The sequence below is a fragment of the Mercurialis annua genome, linkage group LG6 (assembly GCF_937616625.2).
Source record: "Mercurialis annua linkage group LG6, ddMerAnnu1.2, whole genome shotgun sequence".
Lineage (NCBI taxonomy): Eukaryota > Viridiplantae > Streptophyta > Magnoliopsida > Malpighiales > Euphorbiaceae > Mercurialis > Mercurialis annua.
In genome coordinates, this window is record NC_065575.1 from 47375963 (window position 1) to 47391882 (window position 15920).

Sequence of the window (15920 nt, forward strand, 5' to 3'; positions counted from 1 at the left end):
AGCGTTTTAAATTTGATTTGTGTTTCCAATTATTCATTAGAGTTTGGGGTTATTCATAGACTGGATCCGAAGCAGGTATGAAGAGCATTCTGATTTCATCTGTCGTCCACCCACAGCCCTTCTTTACTCTCCTAGTGGAGGTTAAAGTTTAGTTCATTTATTATTTTTAAATAACACAACCAGTATTTTTCTAAACACGGGAAGAAGAAAAAAAAATTGAAATAAGACTCTACTCGCTGTATATTTGGACAAAAGGGTCAATTCCATCACTCTCGATGCCTGAATAACATAATAATAATAATTCTTCAGATCAATACAAAATAAGATATCTTGCTAAAGTTAAAAAAAATGGAAAGAATAATTTATTTGAAGTGATAAAATTACACATGCACCTACCCTACCAAAAATCCTATATGTCAGATCATGAAGAAGATATTTGCAATGGCAACCATATAATTATGATATAATAAGTAGGCTATCTTTGATATAAATACAATAGAACTGAAACCAAAACTCATCTACGTGTTGGGTATTCATCAAGGAATCTAACGAAGCGAAAATAAATAAACATGATATTTGGGACGTTAGCAAGAAAATGCCAAATTTCAAAAACCCGCATCTGATGCTCTTTACCAAAGTTTAGTAGTAGTATAATAAAAAAGAAGGATGAAGGTGACAAAGGAAAAGACAAGGGCCAATGCCAGAAATGTGGAGCACTCATGTCTGCCACTCTCACGTCTGACGTCTACTATTTTCGTCATCACTCTTCTGCTACTGCTCATAGCCTTTTGTCTTCTTTGCTGGGAAGAAACAATCGGTTTGAACAATGGATTTGTATACATAAATCTGCACTGCACAGGCAGCTACAATTCATGCATCATCTATAATTGGCTACCGCCTCACTAACTTCGTGATTAGGTTAGCTAAGAAATGCATGGCCATCCCTTCCCAAATCTCATTCAATCTCCTTCATGACTAGTAGCATATAATTAGAAGATAGCTTCAACATTTTACTGCCAATTAAATTTACTTCTAATATACAATTCACATAAAATGGTAACATATTGGAAGTGGTCAAACAAATAAAGCAAGGATTTGACAAATGAGACAAAAGTAACAAATCCATTGATGATTTATCAAAATGATTGTTTCCATAAAGAGGCCAAGTTTAGTTTTAAGTTTCAAGCAATACGCTGTTATATGAATGGAGATGCAAAATTAAAAGATAATACATGAAACAAACAAAAATAATTACGTGTTAGAAAACAGAAAGCATCAGCTAGCAAGAATAGATGTAATGGAATGGAATGGAATGAAAACGAAATTGCACTGCAAAGCAACAAAATACCTTATCTGATGGATGACAAGCAGCATCTCCACCACCGTCTGATGTCTGATCGCCGAAGCTTAGTGTAGTTGTCGTCACACCACTATACACTTGAGAAAGTGAGACGAAACAAGCAGCCAAAGTGACCGTCCTCACTCCTAATCATAAGCATATAAGATTCACGTGGCCACCCTTTCTCTCTCCCACTAACATAACACATATATGTACATACAAACAAACTTAACCAGACCCTGCCATCCCAACTACTTCCCTAATCTGCTCTCCCAATCTTTTGATTCACCACCTTTCTCACTGATCTATACAAACCAACCAATACTCTCCTCCGACTCCTTACATGTGCACACTAACCAGTTAGTATTTCTTCATTCCAGCTACTTGGATACATACCAAATCGGAGAGAAATTAATTAATTAACCATGTTTCTCGAAAACATGTTTGATTCACAAGCTGCTTTAACAACAAGTAAGTCCTCATTATGTGTTAAATATACATATGCGTAGATAGTCCATCTGTGAAGTGATGATCATGATATTATAAACATTAATAATATACCTCTTCTCATCTCAAGGCAGCTTACCTCTTTAAATGCATAGCTGAGCATGAGCGATATTCATGCATCACACTAGTCTTCGTCTTCTCAAATTTCGCCTTCTACCTTCATGAACTTTGTAGTCTCTAGTAGCACAAGAATAATAGCAGACTATACATACATATACATATACTGCAAAAACCCAATAGAACTAGAAAAACTTATCAGGACTAAACAAAGGGTTTCAATCTCCTCATATAACACAAGTAAATCGTCTTGTCATTTTATCATAAGTTATCTATAATTATTTATCAATTTCAGCTAAGAACAATAATGATAACATTATTCCGTATTTGGAATTCAAGACTTTAACTGAAGAGAGAGCAAATCCAATTTTCAGACCAAGATATGGAGCATTAATCATCATTTATGCAGCATTTAATAAACTATCACACACATCTATAAGTTTTTCATTTGAAAAGTTTCAGAAAAACAAATCTCTCTTAATTATTCAATTAACTTACTCCACTACGGGTGCAGAATTTAAGCTTCTACTTCAGATGGCCTGGCCACAAATAGAGTCGCCTTGTCTGCGAGAGCACGTAAGCATACTAGTACAACTTGGTTTCCTCGGGATCTTGTTATTCTATTGTCTAGGAAATTGTGTGGGTAAAGCATGCAAAAAGACGACAAAAATCCCTGATCAAACCCCAGACAAATACTCTATTGAAGTTAAACTCAGCCCAGCTTACAAAGCCAGTATCATTTCTTCCATTTTGCTGCTCGGAGTCCATGTCTCACAGCTATTACTGCTCCTAAATGGTCAGGAAACCCATTGCAAGTCTCAACTTCTATCAATGTCCTCTCAAGCCATGCAAGTAGCATCATCCATCATCGCAGTGATTTCAGTATTCAAGATCCTGAATGACAGGTATCCTAAGTTTCCTTGGATTCTAAGACTATGGTGGCTTTGCAGCTTCTTGTTATCTATATCCTGCACATTTTCAGATACCTACTCTCAAGTGACAAAACAGGGCCATCTTACTGCACTAGATTACACAGACTTCTTTGCTGCCCTCTCATCCACCTTCTTGTTGGGTGTTGCAATCCACGGGAAGACGGGAATAGTGTCCTACTCACCTAATGGCATCAGTGATCCACTTCTTTACGGGAAGACTGATAAACATTCTGAAGGAAGACAAAGCGAATCTCCATATGGAAAAGCTACTTTTCTCCAGCTCATTACCTTCTCCTGGCTCAACCCATTGTTTGCCGTTGGTGTCAAAAAACCTCTTGAACAGGATGAAATCCCAGATGTTGACACCAAAGATTCTGCTGGATTTCTTTCCCCGGCCTTTGAAGATTGCATTAACAAGGTTAAGGAGAAAGACAGGACCACAAACCCTTCTATCTACAAGGCTATTTTCTTTTTCATCAGAAAGAAAGCAGCTATTAATGCACTATTTGCAGTTGTCAATGCTGGAGTATCATATGTTGGCCCTTACCTCATTGATGATTTGGTAATTTTTCTGACCGAGAAGAAAACCAGGAGCCTAGAGAGTGGTTACCTTCTTGCACTAGCCTTTCTATGTGCTAAAATGATCGAGACAATAGCACAGAGGCAGTGGATATTCGGTGCCCGCCAGTTAGGCCTTCGCCTTAGAGCTGCTTTGATATCTCATATTTACAAAAAAGGCTTACTTTTGTCAAGCCAATCCCGCCAAAGTCATAATAGTGGAGAGATCATTAACTATATGAGCGTAGACATCCAGAGAATCACAGATTTCATATGGTATATGAACGTCATATGGATGTTGCCTATACAAATTTCCTTAGCAATCTTCATTCTGAAGACAAACCTAGGTTTGGGATCATTGGCAGCATTAGCAGCAACTTTCACAGTGATGATGTGCAATATACCCATCACAAGAATTCAGAAAAGTTACCAATCTAAGATCATGGAAGCCAAGGACAACAGAATGAAAGCCACTACAGAAGTGCTTCGAAATATGAAGGTTCTGAAACTTCAAGCGTGGAACAGTCATTTCCTCCACAAGCTAGAGAGCCTAAGGCTTACTGAATATAATTGGCTGTGGAAATCCTTAAGGCTTTCAGCAATTTCAGCTTTCGTCTTCTGGGGAGCGCCAGCATTTATCTCTGTGGTGACATTTTCGGCATGCATGCTAATGGGAATTCCACTAACAGCTGGAAGAGTTCTATCAGCATTGGCTACCTTCCGCATGTTGCAGGATCCCATTTTTAATTTACCTGATTTGCTCTCTGTGATTGCACAAGGCAAAGTCTCAGCAGATAGAGTGGCTTCCTACCTCCAAGAAGGTGAAATTCCGCAGGATGCCACTGAGTACATTCCAATAGATGAAACAGAGTTTGCGGTTGAGATTGGTGAGGGGAGATTCAGCTGGGACCCTGAGTTCAGCATACCGACCCTTGATGGAATACAGTTGAAAGTGAGAAGGGGGATGAAGGTGGCCATATGTGGGACAGTAGGATCAGGGAAGTCTAGCTTTCTTTCTTGCATTTTAGGAGAAATACAGAAACTATCAGGGACAGTGAAGATCAGTGGTACAAAGGCTTATGTTCCTCAATCTCCATGGATACTAACAGGAAATATTAGGGAAAATATTCTATTCGGAAATCGACTTGACAGTGCCAAGTATTACAGAACGATAAAAGCATGTGCTTTACTAAAGGACTTTGAGCTGTTCAATTGTGGTGACCTCACAGAGATTGGAGAAAGAGGAATAAATATGAGTGGGGGTCAAAAGCAAAGGATACAAATTGCTCGTGCAGTATACCAGGATGCCGACATATATCTACTTGATGATCCCTTCAGTGCTGTAGATGCCCATACAGGCACCCAACTCTTTCAGGTCAGTACTTTCTGTTTTTTCTTATCTTTTTGATACCATGTTTCTACTCTAGTCTTTTTATTTCTTTTTTGGGTACAGTTTAATCTCTAATTGTGTGTTAAAGATAAACTTAGAGATTAACATTAAACTTTTTCTACAAACAATTTGCAGGAATGCTTAACGGGAATTCTAAAAGACAAGACTATACTTTATGTTACCCACCAAGTCGAGTTTCTCCCCGCAGCAGACCTCATTCTGGTAAGAGGGATGCCACACAAGTTCTTTTAGTCAGTAAGGAGATATATTTAAAGCACCAAAGAGCATAGTTGTGCAAGAAGCATATGCTGTTTTAAAAAATTAATCCAGTCTGAACATTGCTTAATCAGTAACTATTCAACTGCTTAGTTATATATGTTATATGTGCTCATTCGGATATCAGGTCTATGCTAGATTCTAGAGGTACAGTGGGTTGTATTTAGGAATATGAATGAGATTATAACCTAGTAAACTTGAACAGGTGATGCAAAATGGAAAAATAGCCCAAGCTGGAACATTTGAAGAACTTATGAAACAAAATATAGGATTTGAAATTCTCGTGGGTGCTCATAGCCAGGCCATAGAGTCGGTTCTTAAAGTTGAAAAGTCAAGAAAAACATCTCAAAGCCCCGTACCTGATCATGACTCCAATTTGGATTCCACCTCAAATGCAAACCTTTCAAGCACACGACAAGACTCAGACCATGACTTCACTCTAGAGATAACAGAAAAGGGAGGGAAACTGGTGCAAGATGAAGAAAGAGAAAAAGGAAGCATCGGAAAAGAAGTTTACTGGTCATACTTAACCACTGTGAAACGTGGAGCCTTGGTTCCCATCATACTCTTGGCACAGACGTTATTCCAAGTGTTGCAGATTGCAAGTAACTACTGGATGGCATGGACTTCACCTCCTACAACTGAAAGTGAACCAGTAATGGGAATGAACATAATATTACTCGTTTATGTACTACTTGCCTTTGGAAGTTCAATCTTTGTACTGATCCGTGCCACACTAATAGCAATAGCAGGGCTTTCAACTGCACAAAAGCTCTTCAAGAACATGCTGCATAGTGTATTCTGGGCGCCAATGACATTCTTTGATTCCACACCGGCTGGACGAATTTTGAACAGAGTAAGTAACTGATAAACTAGACGAACTGCTTTCTTGCTTTTGATTCCACAAAAATCTTTGTTCTTTTTGTGCTTATATAATGCCCAATCTTAGGGATGAAAATTAGGCCAGTTCAACAACCAAACCAAACAAAACATGCCAAACTTAAATTTGTAAAAAACAAAACAAACAGGAAAACATATATTTATTAGAAAAACAAAAAATATATCAACCAAACTGTTCGGTTGTACATTATTTAAACTAAATTAATAAAAAGTATGAAGATAAATTGATATATCGAATTCTTTTAGTATAAAACAAAACTGGACTAAGACCTTAAACCAAACCAAACTTAATAAGGCAAATTGGTCACATATTTAAACCAAACAGAACGAAAGTTGACCGAGTCTTTTTTTCTTTCAGGTCACTCAAAATTTTACTCACCCTTAATGTGCACATCACGTTTTAACATTGAATATTTTAAGCGCAACAGATTTTTTTCCGGTGCAAGAGAAATTCCTAGGAACCTGTGACAAACATAGCTAGGCTATTATATAACAAGTACAAAACACAGCTAAGCCATTAAATAGCTGTCATATAACATATATAAGCTATTACACAGAAATTTTATTGTGCAAAGTGCAAACACTAAACAAAATTCTATTTTCTTTCCCCACTTAAATTCTCATCAAAGAATCAAATTGAAGAATGAGGACTCCACCACCAAACATGACTAATCAGGCCTCTAACGAATTCATGCTCCACATCTTGCCATCTTAAAAGGAAAAACTTAAATAAACTTAACATTATTTTCGAAAGCTCGCAATCAGTCAAGGACATCTCTGAGCAAGATCATAATCCCACAACATCCCTGAAGAGCATTAGAGAGTTCTTTATCCAAATTATAAAGTAAGATTTATGAAAACCATAACCTTCAATTCCCAAGAGGTTGAAAATTATGCTTTTGACATAGTTAGTGATGTAGGAGAATTTTATATCATCTAATGAAAATGTCTAAGATGACATTTCATAGCAAATTAGTGAGGTAGGAGAATTTAATTATGCTTTTGACATGTCAATGTGGCATCTTATCTTATGCAGGCATCTATGGATCAAAGTGTGCTAGACTTGGAAATGGCAACTAGACTAGGTTGGTGTGCTTTCTCAATTATACAGATATTAGGAACCATCGCAGTTATGTCCCAGGTTGCATGGGAAGTATTTGTAATTTTCATTCCGGTAACAGCAATCTGCATATGGTACCAAGTAAGCTATCTATTTTTCCTTTTGTTAAAATCTATAAGAAGCTGCCTGTTAAATTTCATAAATGAGATTAACATTAATTGCATGTCCAATTCGTTACGCAACCTGAAATTATTGAAAGAGAAATAATAGGAAACATCGTTTCAAATTTGTTACGATAATGATGAAGAATAGAATAGAAACCATAATGCTAGGAAAATAAAATACTAATTATTATTTTGTTATGCAAATGATGTAAAAGAATTGATGCCAAAAATGAACTTCTCAGCGGTATTACATACCAACAGCAAGAGAACTGGCCCGCTTAGCAGGAATACAGAGATCTCCAATTCTTCACCACTTTGCAGAATCACTAGCAGGAGCAGCCACAATTCGTGCTTTCGATCAAGAAGACCGTTTTATTGAAGCAAACCTTGATCTCATAGACAACCACTCAAGGCCATGGTTTCATAATGTATCAGCAATGGAATGGCTTTCCTTCAGATTGAATTTACTATCTAATTTTGTGTTTGGTTTCTCATTGGTTTTGCTGGTGACCCTCCCTGAAGGAGTAATAAGTCCAAGTAAGTATTCTATGCAAGTAACTTAAAAAAATGGTATCTACCAAAAGAATTATTTTTTTCAGACATTATAGATGAGACGGAAATTAACAACATACTATATAAAAAAGTACAAGTTCAATCCTGAACTGGAAATTTTTCATTTTTGCAGGTATTGCAGGATTGGCAATAACATATGGAATTAATTTAAATGTTTTGCAAGCTTCAGTGATCTGGAACATTTGCAATGCAGAAAATAAAATGATTTCAGTCGAACGAGTTCTTCAGTACTCAAATTTAACAAGCGAAGCCCCTCTCTTGATTGAAGAATGCAGACCTCCAAACAACTGGCCAGAAGTAGGAGAAATATGCTTCAGAAATTTGGAGGTGAGAACCTTGAAAAAAAGATTAAAAATTCAAAAGGAGCAGTACATAAACTATCATATCGAGTTTGGAATCCAAAGCGTCCTCTTCCTCGCAGTTCAAACAATTCAAATGAAGTGTGCAACATTTCAATTAAATAGAAAAAAATAGACATTCAATTTTTTAAATCTATTGCCACGAACGCCAACTATGTATCATTAGTAATGCCCAGTAGAGTCTCTTTGCTAATAGAAATATTTGGGTATGTGCAGATTCGCTATGCAGAACATCTTCCGTCTGTCCTGAAAAACATCAACTGCACATTTCCAGGAAGGAAGAAAGTTGGTGTTGTAGGAAGAACAGGGAGTGGGAAATCAACCCTTACACAAGCCATTTTTAGAATTATAGAAGCCAAAGAGGGAAGAATTATAATTGACAAGGTGGATATATCCAAGATAGGGCTTCATGACTTGCGATCAAGGCTAAGCATCATTCCACAGGACCCGACAATGTTTGAGGGAACAGTGAGAGAAAACCTTGATCCACTAGGCCAACATTCTGATTGTGAAGTATGGGAGGTACATATCATGACTGAGAAATGTAGATTCATATTGTGCAAAATTCCTATGGAGAAGCTTAATTTGAAGTGTAAAATGGATAAAAATAACCTTGTGAAAATTTCAGGCTCTGGATAAAAGTCAGCTGGGTGATTTGATGAGATCAAAGATTGATAAGCTGGATGCGACAGGTATGTATCATCCGGTTGGACTTGTTAAAAGATAATGAAATTATTTTAGCTTTGATATGAATAAATGAAAAAAGAAAATAACATGTGAGAAGAAAAACAGTAATAGAAAATGGAGAAAACTGGAGTGTGGGACAGAGACAGCTGTTGTGTCTGGGAAGAGCGCTGCTAAAGAAAAGCAGCATACTGGTGCTGGATGAAGCAACAGCATCGGTGGATTCAGCGACAGATGGGGTGATACAGAGAATCATAAGCAAAGAGTTCAGCAACAGGACAGTGGTGACGATAGCTCACAGAATACACACGGTGATAGACAGTGATCTAGTATTGGTTCTGAGTGATGGTAAGCTATTGGTGTATGAGTGTGGAGTGAATGAGTATATAAAATGCGAGTAACTAAATATAGTTTGTGGTGTGTTAAACAGGAAGAATAGCGGAATACGACACGCCAGAGAGACTGCTAGAAAGGGAAGACTCATTCTTCTCAAAACTGATAAAAGAGTACTCAATGAGGTCCACAACAGCAACAGCATCTTAGCAAATGGACTTTCAAGTTTAGCAGCAGCAGTAGTAGTAGTAGTAGTATATTCATATCCAGTCCAGGAGGGCAATTTGTAAGGAAATGTTAAAGCTGGTAATTTAGAATAGATAACACAAAAGCATATCTCTTGTTATGAAACAAATAATGCTCATATTATGCATACAAGGACAATAGCAACTCTTATTCTTATATTTCCTAAGACTGTTTAGATAGTCTGTTGCAGTAAATAAATGTTATCAGCAATCACAAAAGGAGTGGAATTGACAAAGGAGGACAAGAAAATCAGAAAGGAATTGAATCTTACCTTACATGAAATGAAAAGAGTTGTGGGCTTTTTTAGAGGGAGGGAATGGGTTGGGCTTTTCACACCATTATAGTAATAAGAAAGAAAGAAATAGAAAAGAAGAGATAAAGTATATCGGAGATGGCGATGAGCAGTGCGAGTGGTGCTTCTCTCTCAACTCTCCGGCCCAAAGCAATCATTTGTTGTGATGATAAACAAACCAATTCCAATTCCAATAAGAATAAGCCGTACCTTTCTCTGTCGAAGCCCAAGGCATCATGGATCGTCAGAACCGAGGCAGGCTCTCTCTTCGCTTTATTTCTTTCTTTTTGGAATTCATAATTTGTTGTTACAACACAAATATATATCTAAGCTAAGCTCAGCTTGCAGTCAAATGTGAGGAAACAAACAAGCAAGAAGAGTGATCCCCCGTGTGTGGTTTGCCACGGCACTGGACGGCTCCACTGTTCCCTCTGTCACGGCCTTGGTAAATTATGTTTTTTCATTTTTCATATTCATTTTGCACAACAATCAGCGTCTCTATGTTTCACCTTACAGGCAGGAGAAATTGCCTTCATTTGCGGATGCTCCCCCAAGGGGAATGGCCTAAATGGTGCGTTTTAAACCTCGCATCACTCACTCCTATGCTACACTATATTCATTCGCACTGCATCTCATTTCAGGTGTACCACTTGCGGCGGCAGTGGCCTCAGTTACTGCTCCCGTTGCCTGGGAACTGGAGAGTATAGGTACATCATGGGATTCCGCTTCATGCACAATGATCAACAGACGCCCTCCTCATGACTGCTACCCGCTCAGGGGATTCACATTTTCCTTATCCTATTTTTTATTTGCCTGTCATATGGTTATGGTTATGGTTATGGTTATGGTTATGGATGCTCAAATATATTATCAAACCTCCTATTTTCCAAAATTACTACTATTTCCTAATTTCTGGGTACAACAGTGTCGTTGCACTCACTGCAACTACAAATACAAACTAAGCTTTTGCTTTCAAGAAACTGTGCATGCATCGTAATGGCAACACTTTCATAACTTAGGTTTCCTCTAAGCTACACAGGGAGCCAACATCTAAGGCACAAATTATAAAATCAAAAAGAATAAAAATAAAATCTACATCTGATTCTCATGTCCGCACTCTAGGGACCTTTATTGGATTCATCCCCTGGTATGTCATCTTCATCGTGGTAGATATTCTCTGCCATTTGCCATATCTGAAGTATGTTATCTTCAGCCACACTTGCGACCACCCAGTCTTCACAAGGGTTCCATGAAAAATCTGATATTTTACTTGTGTGTCCCCCATGAATAAAAAGAAGCTCTGGAGGCCCATCTTCAGCATCCTCTGGTGTCTGTTCTTCATCAATCCTGCAAAACAAGCCCCACATTAACTAACTATAATACATACATAGCACAAGTATGCTACATCATTCCTATTCTTCCCTAAAGATAAATTATGGCAAATGTCCCAGTATTCAATCTCCATAGTTCCAAGTCACAATCAAACAATGTACAATCACTCATTCAATATTTCAACTAACATTTCACGACAGTATTCAAGGACAAACCTGCTAAGATCCCACACCATTAGCCTTCTTCCAAGGCAACAAGAGGCTAAGATGGTTTCGTTTTTGGGATTCCATCCAACTTGGAAAACTTCCTCCCTGATGAACGTCACAAAATATTTCAGTTCATGAGACATATCATAATATAATAACTTCATGGGAACTTGTATATCGAAAGCCCACGAAAGTTCAAAAGAACACCACAAAGAGAGACAACTTACTTGTGGCAATCAAATGTGTGGAGTGCTGTGTTGATCTTGCGTATATCAAATAGCTTGACCGTTTTATCTGTGGATCCCGTTGCTACAACCCACTCATTGAAAGGATTAAAAGCCAAGCAGTTAACCTAAAAATAAGATCTATGTGTGAGCCCTCATGATAAACCCAAAGTTTAACAGATGGAACCATGTTTTAAACAGCAATAATTACTCATTCACTCCAATAAGCAAAAATTAAAAGATAAAAATATGAATAGGAGAAAGAACTTCACGTCCATCACCTTCATGATACATGCCATCTTGCGGCATGTGAAAAATACAGCGAAAAATATGTATGTTTAAAGCATGCCGGCAAGCAGACTCAATATTAATATCCTCAATACATGGAGGCCCAAATCAATGAGCACGAATACAAGAAAACCACTTCAAACATGATAATTTACAGGACTTTTGCATAAAAGGGAGCAGCTAAAATAGCTTATTTCTCAAGGGAAGCAAAAGACCTTAAAATATCCATGGCACCTCTAAACTAGTAAATGGATTTCTAAAAACAGTTATAAATTCAGAAGAGATAGCTTAGACTTTTAGAAAGCAGCGCATTTGAATGGAAATTTTGTTAAACTACAATTTTCCAATTGTGAAAGAGAGTGTTTCTCTAGTTTCAAACTTCGTCTCATATGCCTACATATAAAATGATGAGCTCCGTTTAGAACAAACATACAAAATACGGCAAGCAGGCAAGGAACAGCACAAAAACTTATTTGTATTGTATTAGTGTCTTGTTAATTCCTGTTTCTGCATTTCATTCATATATATATATATGGTGATTTGTGGGAGTACAGCTCTAAGAGAGACGAGAGCTTGATCTCAAAAGAAAGGCAAAAGGAGGCTTTGACAATGATCAACTCAAGAAGATACAGAGGATAAAAAGTGCGCAATTGCAAGCAATACTCCCCGAAAAAATGTTTGTTCATGTGTATTGGGTATATATATAAGTTGAAGAGAAAACGTTTACCTCACTCTGGTGAGCAACAACAGACTGGACAGGTTTGGTTGCAGAAGGAGTTCGGAGATCCCAAATGAGGAGGTATTGGTCATCACCGACAGAGCCAAATAAATACTCGTGGCGGAGATGCCAGGCAACATCCTCAACGACGCCTTCGTGGACCTTGAAGATTTGGAAAGCATCAAGGGACTTGTTCTTAGGAGTAGAATTAATGTCCCATAAGCAAATCTGAGCATCATCAGAGCCGCTGAGGAGGTGACCTTGTTTGAACTTACTCCAAGACAAACCATAGCCTTCGGTGCTGTGGCCTCTGAGACGCAAATCAGGAGAGCAGGCCCCGTCGAGAGGGGGCTTAGAAGGATGCTTGCTGTAATCAAAGACATAAACTTCAGCGCTAACAGTCTTGGTGGCAATAATGAAAGGGTTTTGAGGCATATAACGAGCCCGGTTAACCTCGCCATCGTGATTGATTTGCTGGATGATTTGGACCTGCAACCAAACAAATTTAATAAACAATCTAACAGTGGCAATACAGATAGAAGCCAAAAAGAAAGGAGAAAAAAGACCTTGCCGTTGGCAGCTCCAAAGCCGCCCAAATCGGAGCGTTCGTCGTCGTAGTGGCGGGCGTCATTCTCGGCATCATCGAGGGGAAGCTGGACCTGGGCGAGCATCAAGTAGTTGGGCTCGTTCTCGGAGGTGTGGGTGCCGAGGATCATCTTCTGGACGGAGTAGTCCTTATCAGGGGGCTCAAGGCGGTCGGGCAACCACTCGACGGTGAGAGAAGGCCACTCGAGGGCATGGGTGATGACCAGATCGTAAAGGAAGGGAGTGTTCTTTTTCCAGATTTTGTATTCTTCGTTGATCAGTCTCTCCTCTATCTCCCCTCTCATTTCTTCTTCATCCTTCCCCATCTTTCTCTTAGGGTTTCTCTTTTCCTCTGCACTTTAATTTTTGGGAATTCAGCCAAATATCCTACTTATTCCCGCCAATTCGAAAACCCTAACCCCACCACAAATACTCACTGCTTTTTTCTTTTAGGCCTAAAACTGTAGTGCTTCAAATTTAATTAAAATTTCGCCAACCGCTCATGGAGTCTCCATTAATTATAGATTAAATCATACATTGTAGGGTGATTTGTAATAGAAATTCTTAGGTTTACTCATTACACCACGTCATTCGTAAATTAAATCTATTATATTATGACACCTCATTACAATAATAGCACTATCATAATATTAATATTCAAAGTGTAAATAAATAATAAATAAAATTACAATAATACCACTATTTTAATGACATGTCATAACATGATAGGCTAGTTCATAGATGACGTGGTAGACCGAGTCTACCTAAAAATCTCTCGATTTGTAAATACAAATATAAAATTTGAAATTTAAAAAATCAATTATTAAAAATAGGCAATAGATATAAAATAATCTTCGAAATTTTCTAAAAAATACAGATCGATGCTTTTACTTTTTACACAATTAAACCCTCTTAGTTTTTTTATCAAATGAAAAAACTTTTTCATCCATACTTTGACAAATTGTTGTTAACTTACTGACGTAGCATCAGAAAAAATGTTCAAAAATAATTTAAATATTTAAAATATTTATCAATTTTAAATTCACAAAAAAATTTAACATATTTTGCCTCCCTTTCGCTCTAATTAATTAAAATTCTTATTAAAAACAATTAAAACTTAATCAAACCTAATTAAACCAATCTAAACCCAATTAGACAAAACAAAATATAATTATTAAAACATAATTAATATAATCAAAATATGATTAAACCAGTCAAACTCAATTAATTAAATTTAATTTACTTAATCAAAATCCAATTAATAAAACTTAATTAAGCATAATTTCAAATAAAAATAATTAAACTAAATTTAATCTAACTCAAACATATTCCAAAAACCATCAGCCTTTTTCGACAACCGCCTACGACCTGAAATCACTGTCGACCTCGAAACCACTGGCGAACAAAGAGGGCTTCGTCTCTTCGTCCGACGTCCCTCCGGCGGCCAGCAGTAGAGTTGGTCGCCGGAGAAGATAATTTAAAAAGAATATATTTAAAAAGGTAAAAATGTATATAGATCATTAATTTAAAATTTTAAAAGGTTTAATTTGAAAATTACTGAAAATATTAAGGCTATATTTGAACTTTTTTCCTAATAAATCTAACTCTGTTAACTTCCATATTTAACAAAAGGATTTATTTATCTGATTTTAAAATAACAATGGTCTAATTGTTCAATTTAAAAGAAATAAGAGGGTTTACTTGTTCCCACAAAAAAAGTAAAAAAGTTGATCTATACTCTTGAAGGAACTTCGAGGTTTTTTTTATACCTTTGCCTTAAAAATAAAAGTTAATTTCATATAAAACCACAAGCTTTTATTTTTTTTCTCAAATCTATCACCGATTATTTTTTCGGTGTATTTTTATCTTTCATTTTTTTCTAAATCTGCCGGATTCCGATGGCCATGTCAGCAAAAATACACCCGAAATTAATTTGGTGATAGATTTGAAAGAAAATGAAAGATCATGGTGTTATATGGCAACTTTAAAAAGTCGTGATTAAAATGAAATAATGTATAAAACTCATGATTTTTTTATGAAATTAACCATTTTTATATTAGAATCTATACTCTCTAATAGATAATTCAGTATTTTAATTTGAAAAAAATATAAAAATTGGTGATGATTCCGTTCATTTTTTATTTACAGCCCATTAGAAAGGGGTAATGTTATAAAAATTCATAAACTATATCTACTTTCTCAATCTAGTCATGAACTTTAAAACGTCTCAATTATATGCATGAAGTTTCATTTTTCTCAATTTGATATAAAAGGTCATAATATGAGGACGTGGATGTCAAAATGATGTCCGCTTCAGCAAAATCACACTAATGAATGAGTGTCACGTCAACATATGCATCGAATTGAAAAAAAAACTTCATGCATGCAATTGAAACGTTTTAAAATTCGTGATTAAATTGAAAAAACAGATATAGTTTATGAAGTTATTTAACATTACCCCATTAGAAAATCCATGATTTTTTTACATTTAGCCTTTGATTAAAACAATTAAAAGTGACTTTTTTTTTCATATAGTTAATAGTATTTATTTTAGAAGAGTCTTACATAAAATGATGATAACAGCTTTATTATAGTTATAATTTCACTACAAAATAAAAAAAATTACCTGAAATGTTAGTTATTTGGTTTTTTTTCTTTTGAGTTCTACGTAGATATCACATGTATGATTTATCTGTAACATGAAATCAAAGGGAAAAAAAAACTAATTGCGCAAATCAAAAATTCATCTGCTTTCTATTCATTATCAACGGAAAAGCACTTGTTAAAAAGTGTTTGTGAAGTGTTGAAGGGCAGACAGAATCATATGGTGAATATTGAAAAATAAAAAAACAATTCATCAATTAATATCAGAAATTGGTTTTACGTGGAAGATAAAA

The 15920-nt window shown here is 36.4% G+C and overlaps 3 protein-coding genes across 4 annotated transcripts; 2 read left to right on the forward strand and 1 right to left on the reverse strand.

The window, feature by feature from the left end:
* The first annotated feature begins 1371 nt into the window (after positions 1–1371).
* Positions 1372–9536, forward strand: LOC126687018 (putative ABC transporter C family member 15). The gene is made up of 11 exons (XM_050381361.2): positions 1372–1810; positions 2418–4768; positions 4919–5005; positions 5265–5915; positions 6996–7160; positions 7426–7720; positions 7869–8083; positions 8332–8637; positions 8744–8807; positions 8908–9147; positions 9230–9536. The coding sequence occupies exons 1-11, from the start codon at positions 1765–1767 to the stop codon at positions 9340–9342; spliced, it is 4533 nt and encodes a 1510-aa protein (XP_050237318.1). The 5' UTR covers positions 1372–1764; the 3' UTR covers positions 9343–9536.
* Positions 9537–9658: 122 nt separating this feature from the next.
* LOC126687020 (uncharacterized) lies at positions 9659–10579 on the forward strand. Of its 2 annotated transcripts, none has more exons than XM_050381363.2 (4): positions 9659–9925; positions 10019–10115; positions 10187–10241; positions 10312–10579. In XM_050381363.2, the coding sequence occupies exons 1-4, from the start codon at positions 9770–9772 to the stop codon at positions 10430–10432; spliced, it is 429 nt and encodes a 142-aa protein (XP_050237320.1). In that variant the 5' UTR covers positions 9659–9769; the 3' UTR covers positions 10433–10579. The 2 variants fall into 2 exon arrangements, with proteins under 2 accessions (XP_050237320.1, XP_050237321.1); XM_050381364.2 differs by having other exon boundaries at positions 9716–9925; positions 10012–10115.
* On the reverse strand, positions 10553–13523 carry LOC126687019 (WD-40 repeat-containing protein MSI1). Its single transcript, XM_050381362.1, has 5 exons — positions 13005–13523; positions 12448–12927; positions 11436–11560; positions 11218–11313; positions 10553–11017 (listed from the first exon to the last, which is right to left on the reverse strand). Exons 1-5 carry the CDS (start codon positions 13347–13349, stop codon positions 10789–10791), a joined length of 1275 nt encoding a protein of 424 aa, XP_050237319.1. The 5' UTR covers positions 13350–13523; the 3' UTR covers positions 10553–10788.
* Positions 13524–15920: the final 2397 nt, after the last annotated feature.